Genomic DNA, 22,438 nt, shown 5'->3' with positions numbered 1-22,438 from the left:
TCAAGAGTCAGATGCTGAACCAACTGAGCCACAACCCAGGCACCCCTCATTATCATATCTTGAAAGTACTTGGGACTTACATTTCCAGCCATGACAGAGTAACTAGTACTGGACTAGCTGTCTTGATCTAAACAGCTAGAAAACTGGACAAAATATATATAGTAAGTATTTTTAGACATTTGAAAACATGCAAGACCATAATCCCTAAGAGAAGGAAAACTAATGAGATGAGCCCCATAATTACCTCCAGCTTTCTGCCTGGAAGCACTTTCCAAAGTGCAGTACAGGGTTGAGAGAAGGAAGCAGACAGCTTAGAGTCTCAATGAGCTAAGGAGACAGAGATCAGAGTTTAGGGTGAGAAAGGGTAGTTGGAATTTGTGGAGCAGCCCAGTGGAGAGAAATGAGATGTACAGAGAAGCTCAAGAAAACTGTATAGGGTTCCCCTTGAGTCTTTTACTGATGAATACTAAGCTGCACATAAACAGAGCAAGACTCTACAAGTTTAGCAAAGAACATCTATTAAGGAAAGAACAATTACAATTACTAGAGAGCTGGAAAATTCTTGGAGCATAAACCTGGTTGAGAAATTTTTATATTTTGTCCAATCAGAGTAGAGAGAACTTATTGAACACTCCAGGTCTTCAGTGGAGACTACAGAAAAGCTATTTTGAGAGTAGGGCTAATATAGTTCTAGATACCAGGCTACTGTAGAACCATCAGTAACAGTTTAAAACAAATCTTGAAAGGAACATGTTCAACACTCTACTTAGGAAGACAACAAAATCCAAACAACCAACAGGTTAGCATACATAATGTGTAACATATAATCACAATTAGTTGAAAGGCAAGGAAAGGAAAAGAGAGAAAAGGAGGAGAGGGGAGGAGAGAAAATAGAACAGGGAAAGGAGAGAGAAGAGAAAAGGAAAGGAAAAGGTTAACAATTAACCTAGGAAAAAACAAACAAACAAAAACAATTAACCTAGGGAAAAAAATTCAGTGAAAACAAACTCAGAAATGGCATTAGTGGACAAGGAATGTAAAGTAGCTATTATGGATATGTTCAAAGATATAAAGGAAAACATGAACACACAGGGAACAAATGGTGGCTCAGTAAAGAAATGGAAATATAATAAAGAACTAAATGGAAATTTGAGTACAGAAAAACACAATATCACAAGGAATACTTGGAAGAACAGAAGCTTGCCGGAAAAAAAATTTAAGGAAAATCAATGACGCTAACAAGTACAAGTTTCTCTTTTCAGCTATCTTGTTGAACTGTGCCTAAAAGGGTCATATAAGTTAATACTAATAGACTCACTATTAATGTAGATCTGCACATTTGGAACATTCTTATGTAGCCCTGTACAGGCAGTATAAAATTAATTTTAAACAATTACATAAGTGCTGTATAGGATAGCAAAATAAACTTACTACATGTGATATTGTATGGCCTTTAGGTTATTGGTAGCTCAGTAGATCTCATCAATATGATATAAATGCCGAGAATCTATTTTAACCTTTGAATACAATGACAAAAATATATAATATTCTTATTTATGTTTTGGCCACTTTAGTTCAAGAGTTTATAGAAAGGTTTCGAAACCATGTTATGAAGGGAATAGAAGAAAGAACTGGCATATTTTAATCAAAAGAAGACGACTACCCTTAAATACTTTAAAGTAGTCTTTGGCAGCTCATTCATATTTAAGAATATGGTATTAAAAATATTGAAAGTTCTATTTATATGAAAGGAACTTTTAAAACACTTTTCAAAGTAATTTTAGAATTGCAGAAGTGTTAGAGTGTAGAGAGCTCTCATAGAATATATTCTCCACCCAACTTCATCTAGTGTTAACGTCTTAAATAACCGTGATGCAATAAACAAAACTAAGAAATTGACATCAGTTAACTGTTAACTATGAACTTTATTCTGATTTTACTGGTTTTTCCACTAATGTCCTTTTTCTGTTCTAGGATCCAGTTTTGGATCCCACGTTGCATTTAGTTGTCATATCTCCTACTCTCTTTAGTCTGTGACTATACTTTTGTCTTTCATGCCCTTGACTCTTTTGACTCTTGAGAAAAGTATTGATCAGGTATTTTGTATATTGTTCTCAATTTTCGTTTGCCTGGAATCATCTCATGATTACATTAGGTTAATGGAGTACATTAAGGCTATGATTTTTTTTTTGACAAATACTATAGAATTGATGTGCCCTTTACAACACATCCATATCAGGGTTATATTATGCCAGTATGTCTTATTATTTGGTAATGCCAACTTGATCATGTGGTTAAGGTGGTGTCAGTCAGATTTCTCCATTGTAAAGTTTTCTTTCTGTAATTAATAGATACTTTAGGAGATACACCTTGAGGTTATGCAGATACCCTGTTTTCCCTTAAACTTTTGAGATGAAATCTTTTTACTGCTAGGCTTTATTATAGGACAGCTGAGTAGTCATTCTTTTTTTTTTTTTTTTTTTTTTTTTAAGTAGGCTCCACACCCTGTGCAGAGCCCAATGCAGGGCTTGAACTCACGACCCTGAGATCAAGAGTCGGATGCTTAACCGACTGAGCTGCACAGGTGCCCCAAGTCATTCTTTTTTGTTATTCTTGCTAGGACTTTACCAGATAGCAATATTTGTAAGTCTTCTCTGCTGCTCAGCTTATCCAGAGAGGAATGCTTCAATTTCCTGCTTAGTGATAGGAAGCCTGATGGCCAGCCTTCTGGAACTTGCTGAGGAGAATGCCAGGGAGTTTCATATTTGAGTATGTGGTCTTAATCCCCTTGTTGGCTATCGCTGAGCGCAGAGCCCAGCCTCTCTGATTTATTTTCTCCTGAGTATAAACCCCGTGTTTCCAGGGGTGAGGTGAAGGTTGCATAGCTCCTAATTCCTTTGTGCCCCATGTCATCCCTGTCTCCTGAAGTGCTGCCAGCGCCTCAAGGCCAGTTTGTTGGGAGTCTTATCAGTCTGTCCCTCTAGGAGTACTTGGTTCAACTCTGCTCCATCAATTAATCTGTCCGCTTTCTCTTTGCATATGTTTTGGGGTGGGATTACAGCTACCTCTTTTGTTCAGAATAGAGTTTGTGTTCGTGTTTCTTGTCCTATTTGTTGTTGGAAGGTATTTATAAAGTTGTGGACCCAGAGGTATATTTGGCCCTCTGTCCTAAAACTGAGGCCAAAGTAGATTTTCAGAAGATTATTTGGCATCGCCTCTGAAGCATTCAAATACACAAACCTTTGGCATTTCATTTCTAAGAATCCATCTTACAGAAATATTTGCACATGTGCACAAAGATACACAGATAGGAAAGTTTTCAAAAACATCATCCACAACAGCCAAAATAAATAAATAATGGAATCAGCCTAAATGTAAGTAATAATAAGGAAATTATTAAATTAATGGTGATGTTTGTGTTACAGAACAGTGGGTAGCAGTTGGGAATAATGAGGTTTGTTTTTATATACTGACATGAGACGTTCTTAAAGACATATTATACCATACAGCAGTTTGCAGAGCAGCATTTTTGGTAGCATTTTATTCTCATATTTTTATGTATATACAAGTGTATAATTGAAAAGGAAAATATTTGGAAGAATATGAACCAAACCTTTAACAGTGGTATTTTGGAGATGATGAAAAGTGGAACTTTAATCTTTTGGCTTTGTATACTTCTGTATTGTATATATTACTTTCATAACAAGCTTATTACATTTTTATTTTTATTATTTTTATTTATTTTTAATTTTTTTTAATGTTTATTTTTGACAGAGAGAGAGAGACAGAGCATGAGTGGGGAAGGGGCAGAGAGAGAGGGAGACACAGAATCCGAAGCAGGCTTCAGGCTCTGAGCTGTCAGCACAGAGCCTGACACAGGGCTCAAACTCACAGACTGCGAGATCATGACCTGAACCGAAGTCGGATGCTCAACCGACTGAGACACCCAGGCGCCCCAACATTTTGATTTTTAAATAAGAATATGAAATAGACTGCCTAAAGAAGTAGTTGAACAATGACCAGATTTCAAACAGAGGCTCTTTGAAAGAACTGTCTGCTAGATACTATCTCAGGTATTATTAAAGATTGCCCAAACTGGATTATGGTTTGGGGAAAAGAGATTTCACGATCATGTAAGAATGGGAAAGTCTAGGTTAACACACCATATTCTCCTGTAGAATTTCTGGGAGTCTATAACATACTAAAAAGGATGATACATCTGCACAGTCTCACAAATATGATTGTTCTCCTCTTTTATGGTATATTTGTTAACATCTCCCAAAAGAAATGCTTTGTAGAACTGCACTTTTGTTGACATTGCTTTTATGTTTAGAGCAATAAGCACCATGTTAATCTGGCTCTGTTTTGAACAATGAATTTTGAATAATACTGCTGTGAATGTTCCTGGGAAATACCAATTTAGTAAATTCCTTTATGCAAGGAAATGAAGGGCTTGAAAGATAGAAATTTTTCCCTAGATGCCTTCAAAACCTTCTGAACTCCTTCAAAAGGTAAGAAAGAAAGGTTATGAAAAGGGAACAAAATTTGGGGGCACCTGGGTGGCTCAGTTGGTTAAGCGTCCGACTTTGGCTCAGGTCATGATCTCATGGTTCGTGAGTTCAAGCCCCACATCAGGCTCTGTGCTGACAGCTCAGAGTCTCGAGCCTGCTTCAGATTCTGTGTCTTCCTCCCTCTCTGCCTCTCCCCCACTCATGTTCTCACTCTCTCTCTCTCTATTAAAAAAAATTTTTTTTTAAGGGAACAAAATTAGGATTTCAAAAGAAAACTTACATGTGCCTATTCACAGCTCACTTGGCTGGTATGAGTGGGTATCAAATCAGGATAATTGGTTCCACTTAACTGAGGGCAACATGCCCAGCACAGAATTTAATGATCTCTACCTAGAAACTGTTTTCAGTGCATAGATGTATTGGTTAAACTCATAATTACAAACTAAAAGTGACACATCATCCATCACAAATCTAATGTATCGTTAAAACTGGATCCAGCAACCACAGTGTAGCTGGATTTTGAAAATGATTTCTCAGAAAAATGAGAATATCTCTGATGATTTTCTCAGGTAGCATACTACATCAGGAGGAATAGGATCCTTCAGGGTCTCGCACAGATCCCCTCAGAGCCTGTGAAGTGGTTAGGTTTCAGCGAAAGTGCCAGTGTGAAGCTGCTGCCAGGAGTTTGAGCAGCAGGTCAAAGCTAACAGCTTTTTTTGATGTTCACATTTTGAAAGTTTGATACCTTTTCTCGAACATATTTCCCAGTTGCCTTTCACTTGCGTCAGATTTACATGGTGTTTATTGCTCTAAATAGAGTAGCAGTGTGAACATAGGTGCAGAAGCTGAACAGCCATTCTTGTTCAGTAACCAAGCAAACCTAGAGCACAGTATGTAGGACCTTGACCCTTGTACTGAGGCATTGCACTTCATTCTGTAGATAGTTTTGGGGAGAGATGTGACAAGATCTTTTACTTTCAGGGGTGAACTTTGGTGGCAGATGGGAAAGGAAGCAGCGTAACTCCTAATACAATCAGACTTCTTTATTTAAAGAAAGATTTCACTTGTGCTTTAGGACCCTTGATGACTAATTGGCATTTGTAAAATCTTTGAGTAACTTCTGGACATTTTATTTTTTTTGTGAAGGCTTCAGATAGGTTGGTTTTAAGCTCTGATATTTTGAGCAACAGAAATGCCCTGGGATTCTGTCACTATTACTATTGTAACTGTCTATTTTAACTATACACTAGAAAAAAGTATGTTTAATACTTCCAAATGGCCAGGTTAAGCCATTTCATTCTTTTTAGTGATTTTATTGTAGTATGATTTACATACAATAAAATTCATGCATTGTAAGTTTACACTTTAGTAATTTTTAGTGAATTTATAGAGTTGTATAGTCATCATCACAATATAGACACAAAACATTTCCATCCCCCAAATCACTTAACATCTGTTTGCAGTCAATACCTACTCTTGTCCCCAGCTACAGATAATCAGTTATTTGCTTTCTGTTACTATAAAAGCGCCTTTTGTAGTTCTTTTACATAGAAATGGAATCATGTAATATGTAGTCTTTTACAACCGTTCCTTTTCATTTAGGGTAATATTTTTGAAATCATCCATATTGTGGCATACATCAGTATTTTGTATCTTTTTATTGCTGAATAATATCTTTTATAGAGATATACCTCATTGTGTTTACCTATGTATCAGTGGTTGGAGACTTGGATTATTTCTAGTTTTTGTGTATTCTGAATAATGATACTCTGAACATTCATGTATAAATCTTTGTGGGGATATTTGTTTTCATTTCTCTTGGGTAGTAGATTCTAGGAGTAGAATTTCTGGGTCATATGCTAACTCTGTGTTTAACTTTTTAAGAAACTAAAACTCTCTACAGGTGACATCATCTTGTATATAGAAAATCATAAGGAGTGCACAAATAAACTATTAGAACTAATAAATGAATTCAGCAAGAGTCAATATCTGTACCCAGAAATCATTTGTATTTCTGTATACTTGGCAGTGGACAATCTGAGATTAAAATTAAAATAATTTCATTTAAAAAATAATAATACTTAGTAAATTAACAAAAGAAGTGTAAAACTTATGGCCTGAAAACCATGGAACATTTTTGAAAGAAATTAAAGATATAAATAATAAACGGAGACCATTCGTATTCATCAGTTGGAAGACTTAAAGCATTCCCGCCAACCATGTATGAGGATTCCAGTTATTCGTGCCCTCACAACTTTTGTTGTACGATACTTAGTTACCCTTTTTGATGATATATATTCTGGTGAGTGTGTCGTTGTGTTTTAATGTACATTTCCCTAATGACTAATGGTGTTTGCACATTTTCGTGTGTTTATTAGCAGTTCTTATGTTTTCTTTGGTGAAATGTCTAAGTCTTTTACCTACTTTTAAATTGGGTTATTTGTTGTTGTTATTGATTTATGAGAGTTCATTTTATATTCTGGTCCTTGATATGTATTCTGACTTGTATGTTCAAGTCCTTTATCAGATGCATGATTTGGAAATAATTCCTGCCAGTCTGTGGCTTTACTTGTCATTTACTTAGTTGTGTTTTTCTTAAAGTGAAGAAGTTTTTTATTTTTAATAGAATGCAATTAATTTTTTTCTTTCATGTCTTGTGCTTTTGTTGTCATATCTAAGAACACTTTTCTAACCCAAGTCACGAAGACTTCTTCCTGTATTTTCTTCCATAAGTTTTCATTCTTCCATTAAGTCTGCGAGGCATTTTGATTCATTTTTGTATGTGGCATTAAGTAAGGATCTAATTTCATTACTCTGCATATGTATATATAGCTGTACTGACACCAGTTGTTGAAAGACTTTTTTCCCACATTAAAATTTTTTGACACCTTGGCCAAAAATCAGTGGACCACAAACTTAGGGGTTTATTTGTGGACTCTCAGTTCTCTTCCATTGATTTACATGCCTACTAATATGACAAGACCAGACTGTCTTGATTCCTGGAGCTGTATTGTAAGTTTTGAAATGGAGTAATACAAGTTCTCCAGCCCTTTTTTCTTTTTCAGAATTGATTTGGCGATTCTAGGCCTTTTGTCTTTTCTGTTACATTTTAGGAGCAGCTTGTCTTCTTAACAATGTTGTCCTCTAACCCATGAGCATTTATTTATTTAGATTTTCTTTTCATTTAGATACTTTTGTTTTAGATGTTGTTTAATTTCTCTCAGCAATGGGTTGTAGTTTTGAGGATATAAATCTTACACTTCTTTTGTTAAGTTTATTTCTAAGTATTTTGTTCCTTTTTTGATGCTATCATGAATGAAGTTGTTTTCTTAATTCCATTTTTAGGTTGTTTATTCCTAGTTTATAGAAATAGAGTTGGTTTTTGTATATTGACTTTGTGTTCTGTGACCTTGCTAAACGTATTAATTCTAGAAGGGTTTTGTTTTGTTCTGTTTTTTTTGGGGGGGGGGGCGCAAGTGAGCAAGGGGCAGAGAGAGAGAGAATCCTAAGAGGGGCAGAGAGAAACAGAGACAGAAGCATTGCTCACCTGAAGTGGGGTTCACCCAAAACGGGGCTCATCCGAAGCAGGGCTCACCCATAGTGGAGCTCGAGGTCACCTGATATGGGACTCAAACTCACCAACTGTGAGATCATGACCTGAGCTGAAGTCAGTTGCTTAATGACTGAACCACCCAGGCACCCTTTATTTACTTTTTCTCTTTTTCCCACCTTCCTGCACTGGCTAGAACTTTCAGTACCTGCTTAATATAAGAAACGAGAGCTGACATGTATCCAACCTTAAGGGAAAAGCATTTAGTTTTTAACCATTTCATATAATTTCACTGTAGATTTTTCAGGATGAGGAACTTCTGTTCTTTGTTGAGAGTTTTTATCATGAATAGGTAGGTGTTTGATTTTGTCAGATTGCTTTTTCTGCGTTTATTAAGGTGATCATATATTCTTTTTTGTCTCAATATGGCGTATTACATTGATTTTTGGATATTAAACTAGTCTTAATTCCTGTGATAAATCCTACTTGGTCATAATGTATAATCCTTTTAAAATGCTACTAACTACGGTTTGCTAGTGTTTCATTAAGGGCTATTGTATCTGTGATCATGAGGGATATTGATCCCTAGTTTCTTTTCCTTTGGCTTTGATATTAGAGTAATATCGGCCTCACAGAATGAGCTAGAGGTGTTTCTCTTCTGTTTTCTGAAAAAATTACGAAGGATTAGTTTTTATTTCTTGTTTTAAATATAGCATTTACTGGTGAAGGCATCTGGGCTTGGACTTGTCTGTGTGGGAAGATTTTTAATTACTAGTTAAATGTCTTCATTTGTTTTATTTCTACCTAGATTTTGTGTTTCTTCATGAGTAGGTTTGGTAATTTTTGTTTTTCTTGGAATTGTTCTGTTTCCTCTGAGTTATCTGATTTATTGACATAAATTTGTTCATAATTTTACCTTATAACTTACCAATCTATAGGGTTGGTAGTATTGTCTCTTCTTTGATTCTTGAATTAGGCAGTTTATGTCTTCTATTAATTTCTTAGTCTTGTGTCTTTTTTTTTTTAAAGAACTTGGCTAAAATATTATTCAATTTCATTTTTCCCAGCTTTGTTGAGGTATGACTGACAAATGGTAATATATTTAAAGTGTCCAACATGATGATTTGATACATGTATACATTTTGAAAGGATTCCCACAATTAAGTTAACAAGTTAATTAATACACCTGTCACCATACATGGTTACTTTGTGTGTATGTGTGAGAGAATGCTTAAGATCTGCACTCTTCACTAAATAGGAGATTAGGTAATTTATGGGAGACTTCTTTTCTGGTAAAAGTATTTAAATTTCTCTTTAAGCATTGCTTTAGCTGCATCCCATAATTTTTAATTTTTTGCTTTTATTTTCATTCAGTTAAAAATATTATTTAACTTTTTTGTGTGATTTCTTCTTTGACCCTTGGGTTACTTAGAAGTGGGTTGTTTGAGGGGCGCCTGGGTGGCTTAGTCGGTTAAGCGTCTGACTTCGGCTCGGGTCTTGATCTCACGGTCTTTGAGTTCAAGCCCCGCGTCGGTCTCTGTGCTGACAACTCAGAGCCTGGAGCCTGCTTCAGATTCTGTGTCTCCCTCTCTCTCTGACCCTCCCCCGTTCATGCTCTGTCTCTCTCTGTCTCAAAAATAAATAAACATTAAAAAAAGAAGTGGGTTGTTTGATTTCCAAAAATTTGGGGTTTCCCCATATTTATTTGGATTCATGTGTTTGGGGGCTCTACTGTTAGATGTAAAATGTATTTATAATTGATATGTTCAAAGAGGTATATAATTCAATGATAATGGTTAGAGATTTTAATAGTCTGCTCTCAAAAACTGATTAAAACAATCAGAAAAAGCTAAGAGTATAGAAGATTCAAACATCCCTATCAGCCACTTTGACCTGATATTACAGAATCTTTGCACAACAACTACATAAAACATAAAACAAGTCTCAAGAAATTTTAAAAGACTGTAACCATACAAAGTATGTCTCTGACCACATCAGAATTAAATAAGATATCCACAGTACACCTGTTCTTTGTCTGGGGCTTGCTATAGAAGCCTCAGAGGTGCCTCAGGGCACCTGGGTGGCTCAGTCGGTTGAGTGTCTGATTTTGGCTTAGGTCATGATCTCATGGTTCACGAGTTCAAGCCCCACATCGGGCTCTCTGCTGTCAGTGCAGAGCCCGCTTTGGATCTTCTGCCCCCATCTCTCTCTGCCCCTCCCCCACTCTCATAAAATAAAATCAAGAAGTTGTAAATCCCTCAAGCTCAGGGTTCTTCTCCTGTTACAACCTGCTGCAGATGTAGGCATCCATCCTGGGCCTTTAAAACATTGCCTTTGTGGCATTTGAGGGGCATGGAGAACTGATGAAAACAAACAAGAAGCTCTGACCATTGCCATTGCCCTGAGTAATGAAGTTCTTTGTCTCTGATGTGAGGCTTGTGTTTTTGCCTGTGCCCATGAAACAGTAATAGGCTGTCTTGTTAGCTTAAAAGTAAGGTAAATCTCTGACACTGTATAGTTCCTGACAGTTTCCTTTAGTTCTTTGAACATATTTTTAACAGCTCCTCTGAAGTCTTTGTTAAATCTAATATCTAAGGACCCTGAGACCTTTTTATTGACTGCATTTTTTTACATTAGCCTCTGAGTGTAAGTCACACTTTGTTTCTTTGCATGTCTCTTCATTTTTTGTTGAATATTGGATATTTTGGATAGCATATTGTAGCAACTGTGGGTTCTGAGTCCTCTTCCTCCCCCCACTCCCGTTTCCCAAGCTGTTCTTGTTTCCTTAGTGTAGTTAGCTTGCCTGGACTAAATCTGTGACATCCACCTTCCCCACAATGTGTGACCGCTGATGTTTCTGCTCAGCTTTTGTTCTTTATTGTTTTGTTTTTATTTTTAAGCCTGGATTTCTAGGGTAACCCTTGTGTCTGTATGGATTAGCATTTATCCAAATATCAGTCAGAAGTTGTGCTCAAATATCTCAAGCCAGTAAGCCTTCCACTCTTAGCTGATGGATCTGGGTGTGGTTTGGGCAATGCATTCAAAGTTCAGGTCATTTTTTAGCCGGCCTCAGCTTTTGCTTTCTGCGGGGCTCTCTCACTTGTGCTCTGAATACACACATAGGTTCCCCTGGCTGGGGATATGTAGGTCATCTGGACCTCTTCTTGGCTCTGCTGCATATACGCATGGCTTTCAGTCTTCCTGGATTATGTGGAGAACTTCTCAAGCCTTCTTACTATTTTTTACCTCACCAAACTCCCTGTTAAATCCAGCCTATCATCTGCTGTTTGCCCCCAAATCACAGTCTCAGGCTAGCAGAGACACTGGCCCTTCCTTTTCACTTGCCACCAACATTGCCACTTTAGCTGGCGGTGCTCCACATCGAGTGTGCCCCTCTGATGGCAGCAGCAGGGCCACTAGCTTCTGGGGCCTGCCGTACCCTGGTTGAACAACTACTCCCACAGAGCTGGGGAGCTTGGAACAGACCCAGGCCAGAATGGCACACACAGGCTCACTGATTTTACCTGAACTGTGGTAATTTTTATGAATAAATCCTTCTTGGTTTGTTGTATGCCTTTGGCCAGTTTCCAGTTTTTGACAATTTTGTCCAGCTTTATAGCTGTTTTTGGGGAAGAGCATTTGTTGACATCCTCAAACCATCATGCTAGAAGTCTAAAGTCCCAATCTGTATCGTTCTGCCATTAATCCTGGTGTATCTTAACTGCCTATTTGATTCTCTGAGATCACGTAAGACCCTTTCCCTTACCTGCCCAGCTAGATCATGGAACGGCAGCAAAAGAACCAACTTGGGGAAAGTGGGTATAAAACACTAGGACCACAGTGGACATGGATTTTTCCCGTAGTTAACTAGGAATCATTTACAATGATCTGCCATTATTTACACTTTGATTCTGTGTATAACTGGTAAAATACATTTGCAAAGCAGATGTTTACATAGCATCATTATATTTGTATATACTTTGTAGCAGCTACAAAGATTAAAATATTTGTGTGTGTGATGAGCTTCTAGAAACACTGGTCCCCATTGCACTAATATTCTCCCTGATTTTTTTCCACTTATTCAGTAAGTACACATTTATTGATTATCTAAGGTATACACATGCACACGAGTGATGCCAAGAGGAAACAGATATGGATTTCATCCTCAAGGAGCTTACAGATGAGCGTGATTCATCATGAACATGAAAAATATAAGTGGGAAGTGCTGGATGCCATTCAAAACGTTCAGATGTGTGCCCTAGAGTTCCATGGGCTAATTGAAATGTCCGTGTCTGACCAGTTCTTAGTTATCACCCATCACTTGTAGCGCCTGATCTTCCTGCTTACATTCTCCTCCTGGTTGCCTTTATATTTAGATTTTTCTGTCAGTGAAAACATGCACCTAGTGCTTCCACATACACTTTTCTTATGGATGATATTCGTGTGGTTCATACCAGCCTGGGACATGAGTGGGGAGCGTTTCCAGTTACAGACAAGGAAACTGAGATCAGAAAGACTGTGACTTGCCCAACTTCACGTTATTAGGACGTGACAGAGTCAAGTTTTGAATAGAAGGTCTTTGTACTTGAAATCCTGGGCTTTTTCCAGTATGCTGTACTGCCTCTCACAGTACAGATTTCCTCTCCTCTCCAGCCAGCAGATAGTTGGGAAAAACTTAGCTTAGTGGGTCAGGTCAGACTTGGAAGCAGTTTTTACTTAAGTGTATTTCTGGATAGACACAGAAATGAAGCAACAAAGCAAGACTATTCAGGCTACTCTTCAAATCATTTCCCTCTAAGGGTTTTTAGTGACTTAATTTTACATAGTCAGAGATTCAACATCTCCAGTTGCTTCTTACACATTTCTCTGGCACATGTGGGATCATTACTTTGGACACAGCATGTTCATCATTTGCCATCTCTCCCTCAGTCTCTAGTCTCTTTTAATGTTGTCATTCTCTGTGAATGACACCCCCAACCACCCATTCTCCCAAGCCTGGTTTCTCCAGGAACCTGGAGTCCTTGACTCCTTTCTTATCTTCACCCCAACATCTAATCCTGTCATTCCCATCCTACCTCATAGGGTTGTTGTGTGAATAAACTGGCACAGCATGTGAAAAAGAACTCTGAAAGCTGTGAAGGAGAGATGCTTCTTTTCTCTGAGGAAGCGCATCTGTTCAAGCATCAGGGATAAGAATGAGGCCTTAGAGGCCATTCAGACGTAACGGTCTTACAATATTGACACTTGTGTCAGTGAAATGTGGACTTGTATCTTCTGTGACTGTGGCTGTGACTTCATGGTCTTACATGCTGACAGCACTCTGTTCTCTCCAAAGTACTTTCTCAGAAGGAGAGGAAAAGAGAGAGTAAGTGACATGCACAAGATGATAAAATTAGTAAGAGGTCCAGCAGGAGTAGAGCTCCTATTGGCTAAATGCAGAGGCCTCTTAAACTAGAAATCAAAGTTGATTTTTTTACACTCCATCACTTACCATCTGTGACTTAGGATGAGTGGTTTAGCCCTCTTAACTGTCAGCCTCTACATAGAAGACAGAAATAAAATTTTTCATAGAGCTGTTGTAAGGATTCAGTGAGTACATGAGCCAAAGTGCCATGTAGAATGACTTTCACCCTGCCCCACCTGAAGAGCGACGTTAGGTTGGTCTTCCTCTGTACTTTCCCTTAGAGAACTCATTCTACCTGGTGTATTTATTTGACTGCTTCACTTTAGATTCTCTGCAGTTCACAGATCTTTCCTGGAGATTGTTGACTTAACATTTCATTGAAAACCAGCTTCAGGAGTTTTCGTGTTTTCCTCTCTGCCCTTTTTCTCCTAATTTTCCCATTAAGGTTTTGACAGAATTCTGATGAACTCCTTTAGTTGAAAATTGTGAAATTATCCTTATACTTTCTGGCCCCAAGATGAAGGAGATTTTAAGTTCACTATTAGGAAAATCAGAAGTGTCCAGCAACAGAATGGACTGCCTCAGCGAGTAATAAAGTTACCCATGACTACAAATATATGAGGCTCTTGACAAGCAGAGCTTTGACTTGCCTTCACTTCATCTGTCCCACCCAGTTCCTGAGTTCTGCAAGCCACAGAAATATATATTGCAGAGAGGGCTGTAACAAACAGATGAGCTACCTAAGTGTTGTATTTTTATGGTTTTGGAATTTTTGATTCATGTTTTTATACTATTGTAGTTAAGTGAATTGATGAAGATAGCAGATGAACTATTTGTGAAGTGAGGAAAGTTGTCGAACTTCCCTGGGGATTGCCAAATTACAGAGAGCAGAGTTTAATGTTAGTCTGAAGTTAAAGAGGTGGCTCTTGAATCTCCTGCAGAGCCGAAGACCCACAGCTGTGCCTTAAGGCTGACGGTAGCCTGGGCCTATGCTGAGAGTACCTATACTTCTCCATACTGCACATGTTATTCCATATTTGATAAAGTAGCTAAAAATACTGAGGTTTTATCAGTAGATGAGACTTTTATGTGAAAGGTTTGACAGGTGATGCATGCTGCTTTCAGGATTAAAAAAAAAATTACTTGGTCACTGCTGTGTCCTTCTGTGAGATGTTTTATTCTCAGCTGTCACCTTCCCTGTCCCTTACCCACAACCATTATAGTGACCGAAAAGTCTGCTTGCTCTACAGTGATGTGTCTTGAATAGTGCCCATTAGTTTTCAGTAGTTACCCCTGGCCTGCATGTTAGCCTTCAGTTTAATGGCCTTTTTTATGTTCATTCATTTTATTTTATTTCCCATCGTGGTTTTGTTTATTTCTTTTTTGTTTTTTGTTTTTCTGTTCTCTTTTTTAAAACCGTCGTGGTTTGCCCTTCATATTCCCCAATGTTTGCACATGACAAGATGTTGCCATCCCAACATTACCTCCCACTTCACTGACCAGTGCCACTACTGACCATCTAGCACCAGCCACAACGGGACCACTGCCTTCAGCTCCTCGGGATGTCGTGGCCTCGCTGGTCTCTACCCGCTTCATCAAATTGACATGGCGGACACCTGCATCAGATCCTCACGGGGACAACCTTACCTATTCTGTCTTCTACACCAAGGAAGGGATTGTTAGGTAAGTGTCTGTATGTCTGGAGCCAGTGGTTGCATCTTGGTCTACCCCAGGCCAGTCATGCTCACCCTGGCTCTTTGTTGTGCAGAATCTGTACCAATTTTCAGTCCAGAAAATATGACCACCAAGATGCATATTTCCCAATTTTAGGTCATTAAAACTTATCCCAAACAGACTCAAGTCCTGGTATTCTTCCCTGCCTCCCTGGAATGACTTGGGGAGAAGGTAGATAGAGCTTTTTAGGCAGAAGTATTAAAATGTATGGGGCGCCTGGGTGGCGCAGTCGGTTAAGCGTCCGACTTCAGCCAGGTCACGATCTCGCGGTCCGGGAGTTCGAGCCCCACGTCAGGCTCTGGGCTGATGGCTCGGAGCCTGGAGCCAGTTTCCGATTCTGTGTCTCCCTCTCTCTCTGCCCCTCCCCCGTTCATGCTCTGTCTCTCTCTGTCCCAAAAATAAATAAACGTTGAAAAAAAAAATTTTTTTTAATGTAATGAGGGCTGTTCTTTTTTCATAAGATTCAGTCAGCACAGCCTATAGGATGTGGCTTACTTAGAACATTCAGATTCTAGAAATTAAGGTAGACTTAATTTACAGAAGTAATCATAAATGAGTATTTGCCTGCACCCTTATGTGGATGTGGACTGCCCAGCTCTAGGGGGTCTCCTTGATGATACAAGAGTAATTAGTAGCTAATTTTCCTAAAAAACAGCACTTCCATTAAATTTCTCTCCATCTCCACCTCTTTTAGGAGCTCATGTTGCTTCTCCATTGCTTATGGGAGATTTTCCAGAATCCCCAGGCCACTTTACCCATAGTCCAGCTTTATTTTATCTGTCCAGCCTTACTTGCCTCACCTCACAGTTTAATTCACTTTCTAATGAAACCAGTCCAATTCCTATCACTACACTGCCTTTCTTCAAGTGTGTTCTCTTCTGTCACTTCCCCCTTTCCCAACTGAAGCTGAAGTTAGTGAATCCTTTGTGGCCCAGATTAAGCCCCATGAAGTCCTCATGCATTTTTCTCCACTTTTTCGCATAGTCTTTCTCTTATATGCATTTCTGCCACTAATATTGCACTTAATTATGACAACATAGGATCTTATGCCGCCATAAATTGTTACTCTTCTATTTTATGTATATTTGTGTTGTTTTCCCAACCAAATTATAAAAACTTTCGGAAGAACCAAGCCGCATGCTGTGTATTCTTAGCATTGTCCAGTAGATTTCTTTATTCATATCAAAATAAGAAAGCTGAAATCACTGTTTGGACTAGGGCCCTCACAGATTAAATAAAGCTTGTGTTCTACCAGGGTGCTTTCATCTGGTACATATTGTGTTTAATAACTAGACTGTCAAGTTCCACAAATACAGGAACCTAAATCATAATCCCTTGATTTAATACTTTTGAGAAGTCCGAGTGACCTAATTTGAGCCAGTTGGAGATAGATAGAGCTTTGAGATAGATGGAGCTTCTGCTAGAATGATGTTTATCTGAACACTGTACCAGATGTTTTGGGCATTGCAAAGATAAAGAAACATGGTTCTAGACACAAAAAGGCAAGACATTACTACCGAATGGCTTGTGTTAGAATGCCTCCAATGGTCTTTCACATCTCCTTGCTAATTTCATAATATTTCACAAAAGAAAAAACCATTTAGTAATTCCTCAGAATAACAAACTTCTTTCCATTATAGGTCCTTTGTCTCTGCTGTTCCTTCTACCAGAAATGCATTTCCCTCACAAACAACTGTTTCTGGCTTCTTACCAATCATCTTCAGATGACACCTTCCGTGAATACTCACCCGGCTTAGCCCCCCTCCAACCCTATCACACAGTGATGTTCTGGGGCCAGCTTGTTTCCAAGCCTGTTGTTAAATTTTCAGGAAATTTTGTAAACCCATGACAACTTGGTAGCTCAAAATGGGGTGTGGCATGAGTATTTACTGAGACAAGTGCTACAAACCAGAGCTGGTTATTAAACGTTGACCACAACACCACTGCTGTCACATCATCCTGTTTTGTCTTTCTGCTTTTGTTTCCAGAACACGGAACACTCTGAAATGTTCTCTCTTTATTAACCAATTTCTGGTGTCTGTCAAATCAGTAGAATATCACCAGCACCTGGAACAGGGCCTGGCATATAATAGCAGTAAATAAATACTTGTCCAGGGAATAAATTCATTTCAGTCAATGGAGAGGTAACAGCTTATTCAAGAAGTCATGTTGAGATAATTGACTCCATTTGGTGGAAAGAATGGAAGTTCTACAGCTCTGTCTTATATCATGTAGGACAATAAATTATAGATAGATGAAGAGATTTTAAAGCTTATAAATGTATTAGAAGAAAATACAACTGCTTTATCATTTGAGTTTGAAAGGCCTTTTAAAGGAAGACAGGAAATCCAGAAGCCACAACAGGAGAGATATACAAAGCTTATTATACAACAGTGTAAAATTCCATGTGATAAAACATCATAAACAAAATCAAACCATCAAGTGATAAGCTGGGGAAAAATTGGTAACAGTTGTAAGAAAATAATATTGCCATCCAGTCTATATAAAGAGCTCCTATAAGTCATAACTAAGAGATACTCCAAGAGGCAAATGGTACAAGTGGATGATTAACAGAATTTAATGGAAAGCCTGTTAAAGTTAAAAAAGGTTTTGCCATCACTTGTAGTCTTGGAGATACAATGTAATAATACAAAAAGTGAAACCATTTTTCACTTACAAAGTTGGCAAAGATTTTAAATTGATAATATCTAGTGTTAAGCAAGTTAAATGCTGGGAAGAAATCCACTCTAGGCTTTTGGTGGCAATATAAGAGTAGCCTTTGGAGAAAGTGGTTTGGCAGAATTATTTTTTTTTATCTCTTTAATGCATATACCTGTCAGCCCAACAGTTACACTTCTGGGTGTTCTATAGATAACTGGTATGCATAGGGCACTCATAAAAATGTTTATTGTAGCATTGTTTGTAAGAATGAAAAGGGGAATGAAAGTAAATGCCCATTCATGGAGAAATGAGCACATAATATATGTATATCCACATGAAATGTGATATAGGAATTTTTAAATGATGTGTCTATATATTTTGATGTGTATGTAAATGCTTAGAACAGTGATTCTCAAACAGGCAGTTTGCCCATCCCTTGGGAGACATTCGGCAATGTCTGGTGATATTTTGGTTATTACAACTGAGATGAGGGAGGATGCTTACTGATGTCCAATGAGTAGAAGCCACAGATGCTGGTAAATGTCCTGCAATGTGCAGGACAGCCCCTTACAACAAAGAATTATCCTGCCCAGCAGCTCGCTAGTGCCAAGATTGAGAAGAGCTGACATGGAGAGATCTGGTAAGATACAGGTCAGTCCATGCCATGGTTAGGTGTCAGGGAAGGACATGCTTTGAGGAGAGAGAAAAACTGGGACTTTCAGATTTTTTTTTTAAACTATATATACTTTTGTTTTTAATGAGAATCTGTCACTTCAATTTAAAATTAAATTGTCAGGCAGGAAGACAAGACAAGTATATATAAAGGAAGAAGAGATGCAAGGAGGATCCAACTTAATGTGTCTGTCTGGTGTTTGAAGGATGGGAAAGTAAGAAAGCTGGCTTAAGTGGCCCAGAGTTTTGGTAGGAATTAGTAAGAGATTATAATAAAGTGGAAGTTTGGAGCCAGATGTCATAATGCCAGTAAGAATTTGGACACAGTCAGTTAAGAAGGGACCATTTTAGACTCCTGAGCAAGTGTGCACTGTGATTTTATTAGATTTTCTTAGTAGTTTATGAGCACTACATAGAAGAGGAGAAGAAATAAAGTCAGCAAGACAAATCAGGTAGTTAACCTAGTCGTGTGGTAGGTATGGTCTGGACGAAAGGGAGAGCCGTGACTTGGAGTGGACAGAATAAATGTGGGGAATATTTCAAAGGAAGGTTCTTGGAGACTAATTTTTTTGTCACTTCATTTGTGAATGAAGCTTATGATTTCTGAATATAAACAATGAAGGAGTAGAAAGAACACTAAGTCAGAAGACTAGATCCTGCTCACTTGTTTTATAAATGGAATTTATTTGACCTTTATAAGCTTAACTTTTCCCATCTGAAAAATGAGGGTCATAACTTTTCTTCATAGACTTATAATCAGAATGCAGTGTGAGGAATTTACAAAGCCTTCCACTTCCTGCATTTGAAAAATCAACCACCAGGTGGCAGTATGTGTCTTGGTCATATATTGGTCATGTGTATTGGGTGCCAGAGTTTCTTGAGATTTCAAAGGGTCCTTCCTCTGCATTTGCATCTAGGAAATGTTCACCTTTTTTTTCCCCCCCAATGCCTTTAGTGTAATAGAAGTGCATTTCTGATATTAGGCACTAAATGGAAAAAAAACAGAGTGAGTTATTCCAAAATTAATAGCATTTCAGAGATGGATGAAACCTTAGCTATAAGTTGAGCCCAGGAGTTGGCAAGGCAGGAAGACAAGGCAAGTATATTGGACCTTGGACCAAATCAGACTTGTTATTTTTATGACCCAGGAGCTAAGAATATTTTTACATTTTCAAATGGCTACATTTTAATAGGTTATATAAGTAACTACATAATATTTTCCATTTTGTCTGTAAATATTTGCTTTCTGGCTCAGAAGGAATTAATGATTGGCCTACAGTCCCCCAGAAAGCTAGTAGCTTGCCAAAAGTAGAATTGAAGCTCTTATCGCCTAGCCCAGCACTGTCTTAGTATAAAAAATACCTTTGTCTTTCTCCCTTGATTCTTAGCTAACACATTCTAACCTAAGTTCCGTTGTAACGTCACACATTTCTGAGAATTGTACTTTGTAACTCACCCTGGATCTTGTCCTCAAGTCAAAAGTTTTTTCTAGACAGACACATGGTTTTGGGACCCCAAACCAATCTAGTGTTACAAGCTTTTGCAGGTAGGTGCTGGGTATTTATTTCATCTGAAGGAATCATACCTATTACTGATTTTTTAAAATTGTAATGCTTCTATAGAAATTTATTCCAGATTTTTAGTTCTCTTCACTCATTTCTCTTGTTTTTTTCCCTTTAACATAGGAATGAACAAAAAATATACACATTATTACTGTACAGAGGTTTACGTACAGAAGGCAAATTTCCGTTCGTGCATCTGCACACGTTTGTGAGTGCTGCAGTATGAGCATTCTGCTCAGTTCTTATGTAATATGTGAATGTGAATGAGACACTCACTTCAACTTAAAGTAAAATGGTGCCTCCCCCAACTGTCTTTCTCAAGATAGTCTCAGCTTTTTGTACAATTAACTTTTTGTTTGAACTTTTATGTACAGAGTGAGCAGAACAGACCACCTGTGCTCTCACAGGGAGCTTTTTTTTGGTAAAGTGTAAAATACCAGACAGCAATCATTTGTGATCAGACCAAAGGTCAGAAACTTCAAAGTGTAAGAAATCAGCTCATATCCTCCATTTAAATGTTGTGATTTGGAGGGTTAGCTGAAGAGAAAAGTACCTGTATGTACCTCAGGTATCTTAGAGCAGTAACTGTTCCCATAGTGCTCTTCTCCAGTGGACCTACCTGCTCATATAGAGACAGACACTCTATAAGTATGATGTGGGTACTGTTTGTTTGTTTGTTTGTTTTAAATTAAAATGAGGTAGTTTAAAAAAGTATAGAAAGCTATTGAAAAACACAAATATCTGAAATGTAAATGTTCACATACAATCAGGCCAATTGATGTATGGTCATGTAGAACTAAATTAATTTTAATCAGTGATTTCAGAGAAAATTACCAATATTTTAAAGTAAGAATTTTAATTCAATTGATTATGTGGTTTCAGGTAATTTCTTCCACAGAGTAGTTTTGGGCCTTTTTTATTACTGTCAGGATAGATACAGAGCTCTTCTTACATGATCGGTGATCCATAAAGGCCAGCCATTTGTCTAATACAGTGAATGAATACTTCCACAATATTTGTTGAAAACGCTTGTGTCCTATGAATTAGTTTTTATTATAGTACATACAGTAGGCTGAACATAATTATGGACCCAAGTGTGGACACACAGACCCTGAGGATAGAGAAAACAAATAACTGCTTTTATGTTTTCAGTTCATAGCACCAGACCACTGGATTCATTTGTCCTGTTTGTCATAAAATTTGTCAAATATTTCAAATCAGTTTGGAAAGCATTCAAAAAGAGTATTTGTTTTAACAAATTATAAAAATCAGTATCAGGATTGGCTTATTTTAAAAATTGGATTACTTAGGGGGCGCCTGGGTGGCGCAGTCGGTTAAGCGTCCGACTTCAGCCAGGTCATGATCTCGCGGTCCGTGAGTTCGAGCCCCGCATCCGGCTCTGGGCTGATGGCTCAGAGCCTGGAGCCTGTTTCCGATTCTGTGTCTCCCTCTCTCTCTGCCCCTCCCCCGTTCATGCTCTGTCTCTCTCTGTCCCAAAAATAAATAAACGTTGGAAAAAAAAAATTTAAAAAAAAAAAAATTGGATTACTTAGGATTCATTTAAATGTTTAACGTTCCCAACTTTAAAAGTGTTAATCTCTAGTTTTCTTTTTATTGGGTCTTTTATCCAAAATATACACAGACTTCCTTGATATTTTCTTTGATAATTGGGTCATACCTGTAATCAGCTTTTGTTTGTCTCCCTGGAAATCACTCCTTAAAAACTCAATGATTCCTAAAGCCTGCAAAATTGATGACCAGCTGTCCCATTTGAAATGGCAGTGAGAAGATCCTTGTCTGTGCCTTCTCTGAAAGGAAGTTGTGGTTATGACCTGCAAAGTCAGTCATGTTTAAGCAAAATGTCAGTAAGTTATCAGGCACGTGTGACATTGTTCTTTGCCAGTGTCTGTATTCTGTGCCCTGTTCCACCCCAAAGGTTTGCTTTTTTGAGAGTTCATTTGACTTCAATTAAGATTTTGATGTGGTATTATATCTATAGGACTTGCAGTGAAAATGAAACCGCACATTCTAGAAGTATTCCTAATCAATGCTGTTTCTTTCCAAACCCCTCTTTGTCTAAAGGGAACGTGTTGAGAACACCAGTCGCCCAGGAGAAATGCAGGTGACCATTCAAAACCTAATGCCAGCCACTGTGTACATCTTTAGAGTTATGGCTCAAAATAAACATGGCTCTGGAGAAAGTTCAGCTCCACTCCGAGTAGAAACACAGCCTGAGGGTGAGTCTTCCACCTGTCTGTTGGCCATACCTGTAGGTAGACTTATAGCAAGGTCTGTCTTCTGTGTAGCCTTGCAGAAAGTACCAGTTCCTTGCCATCAAGGACTT

At 38.1% G+C, this 22,438-nt stretch overlaps 1 protein-coding gene across 6 annotated transcripts in view; it reads left to right on the top strand.

Moving 5' to 3' along the window:
* Nucleotides 1-22,438, top strand: part of NEO1 (neogenin 1) — a 241,941-nt gene that overhangs the window by 163,752 nt on the left and 55,751 nt on the right. For 4 of the 6 annotated variants that reach the window (XM_047863474.1, XM_047863471.1, XM_047863472.1 and 1 more), the window contains 2 exons: nt 14,929-15,148; nt 22,177-22,331. In XM_047863474.1, coding sequence (XP_047719430.1) covers nt 14,929-15,148; nt 22,177-22,331 — 375 coding nt within the window. The remainder of the gene's footprint in view (nt 1-14,928; nt 15,149-22,176; nt 22,332-22,438) is intronic. The other 2 variants (XM_047863477.1, XM_047863473.1) reach the window with 1 other exon arrangement.

The sequence above is a fragment of the Prionailurus viverrinus genome, chromosome B3 (genome assembly GCF_022837055.1).
Source record: "Prionailurus viverrinus isolate Anna chromosome B3, UM_Priviv_1.0, whole genome shotgun sequence".
Lineage (NCBI taxonomy): Eukaryota > Metazoa > Chordata > Mammalia > Carnivora > Felidae > Prionailurus > Prionailurus viverrinus.
The sequence above is the reverse complement of the archived record's forward strand: the minus strand, read 5'-3'. Positions and strand labels throughout refer to the sequence as shown.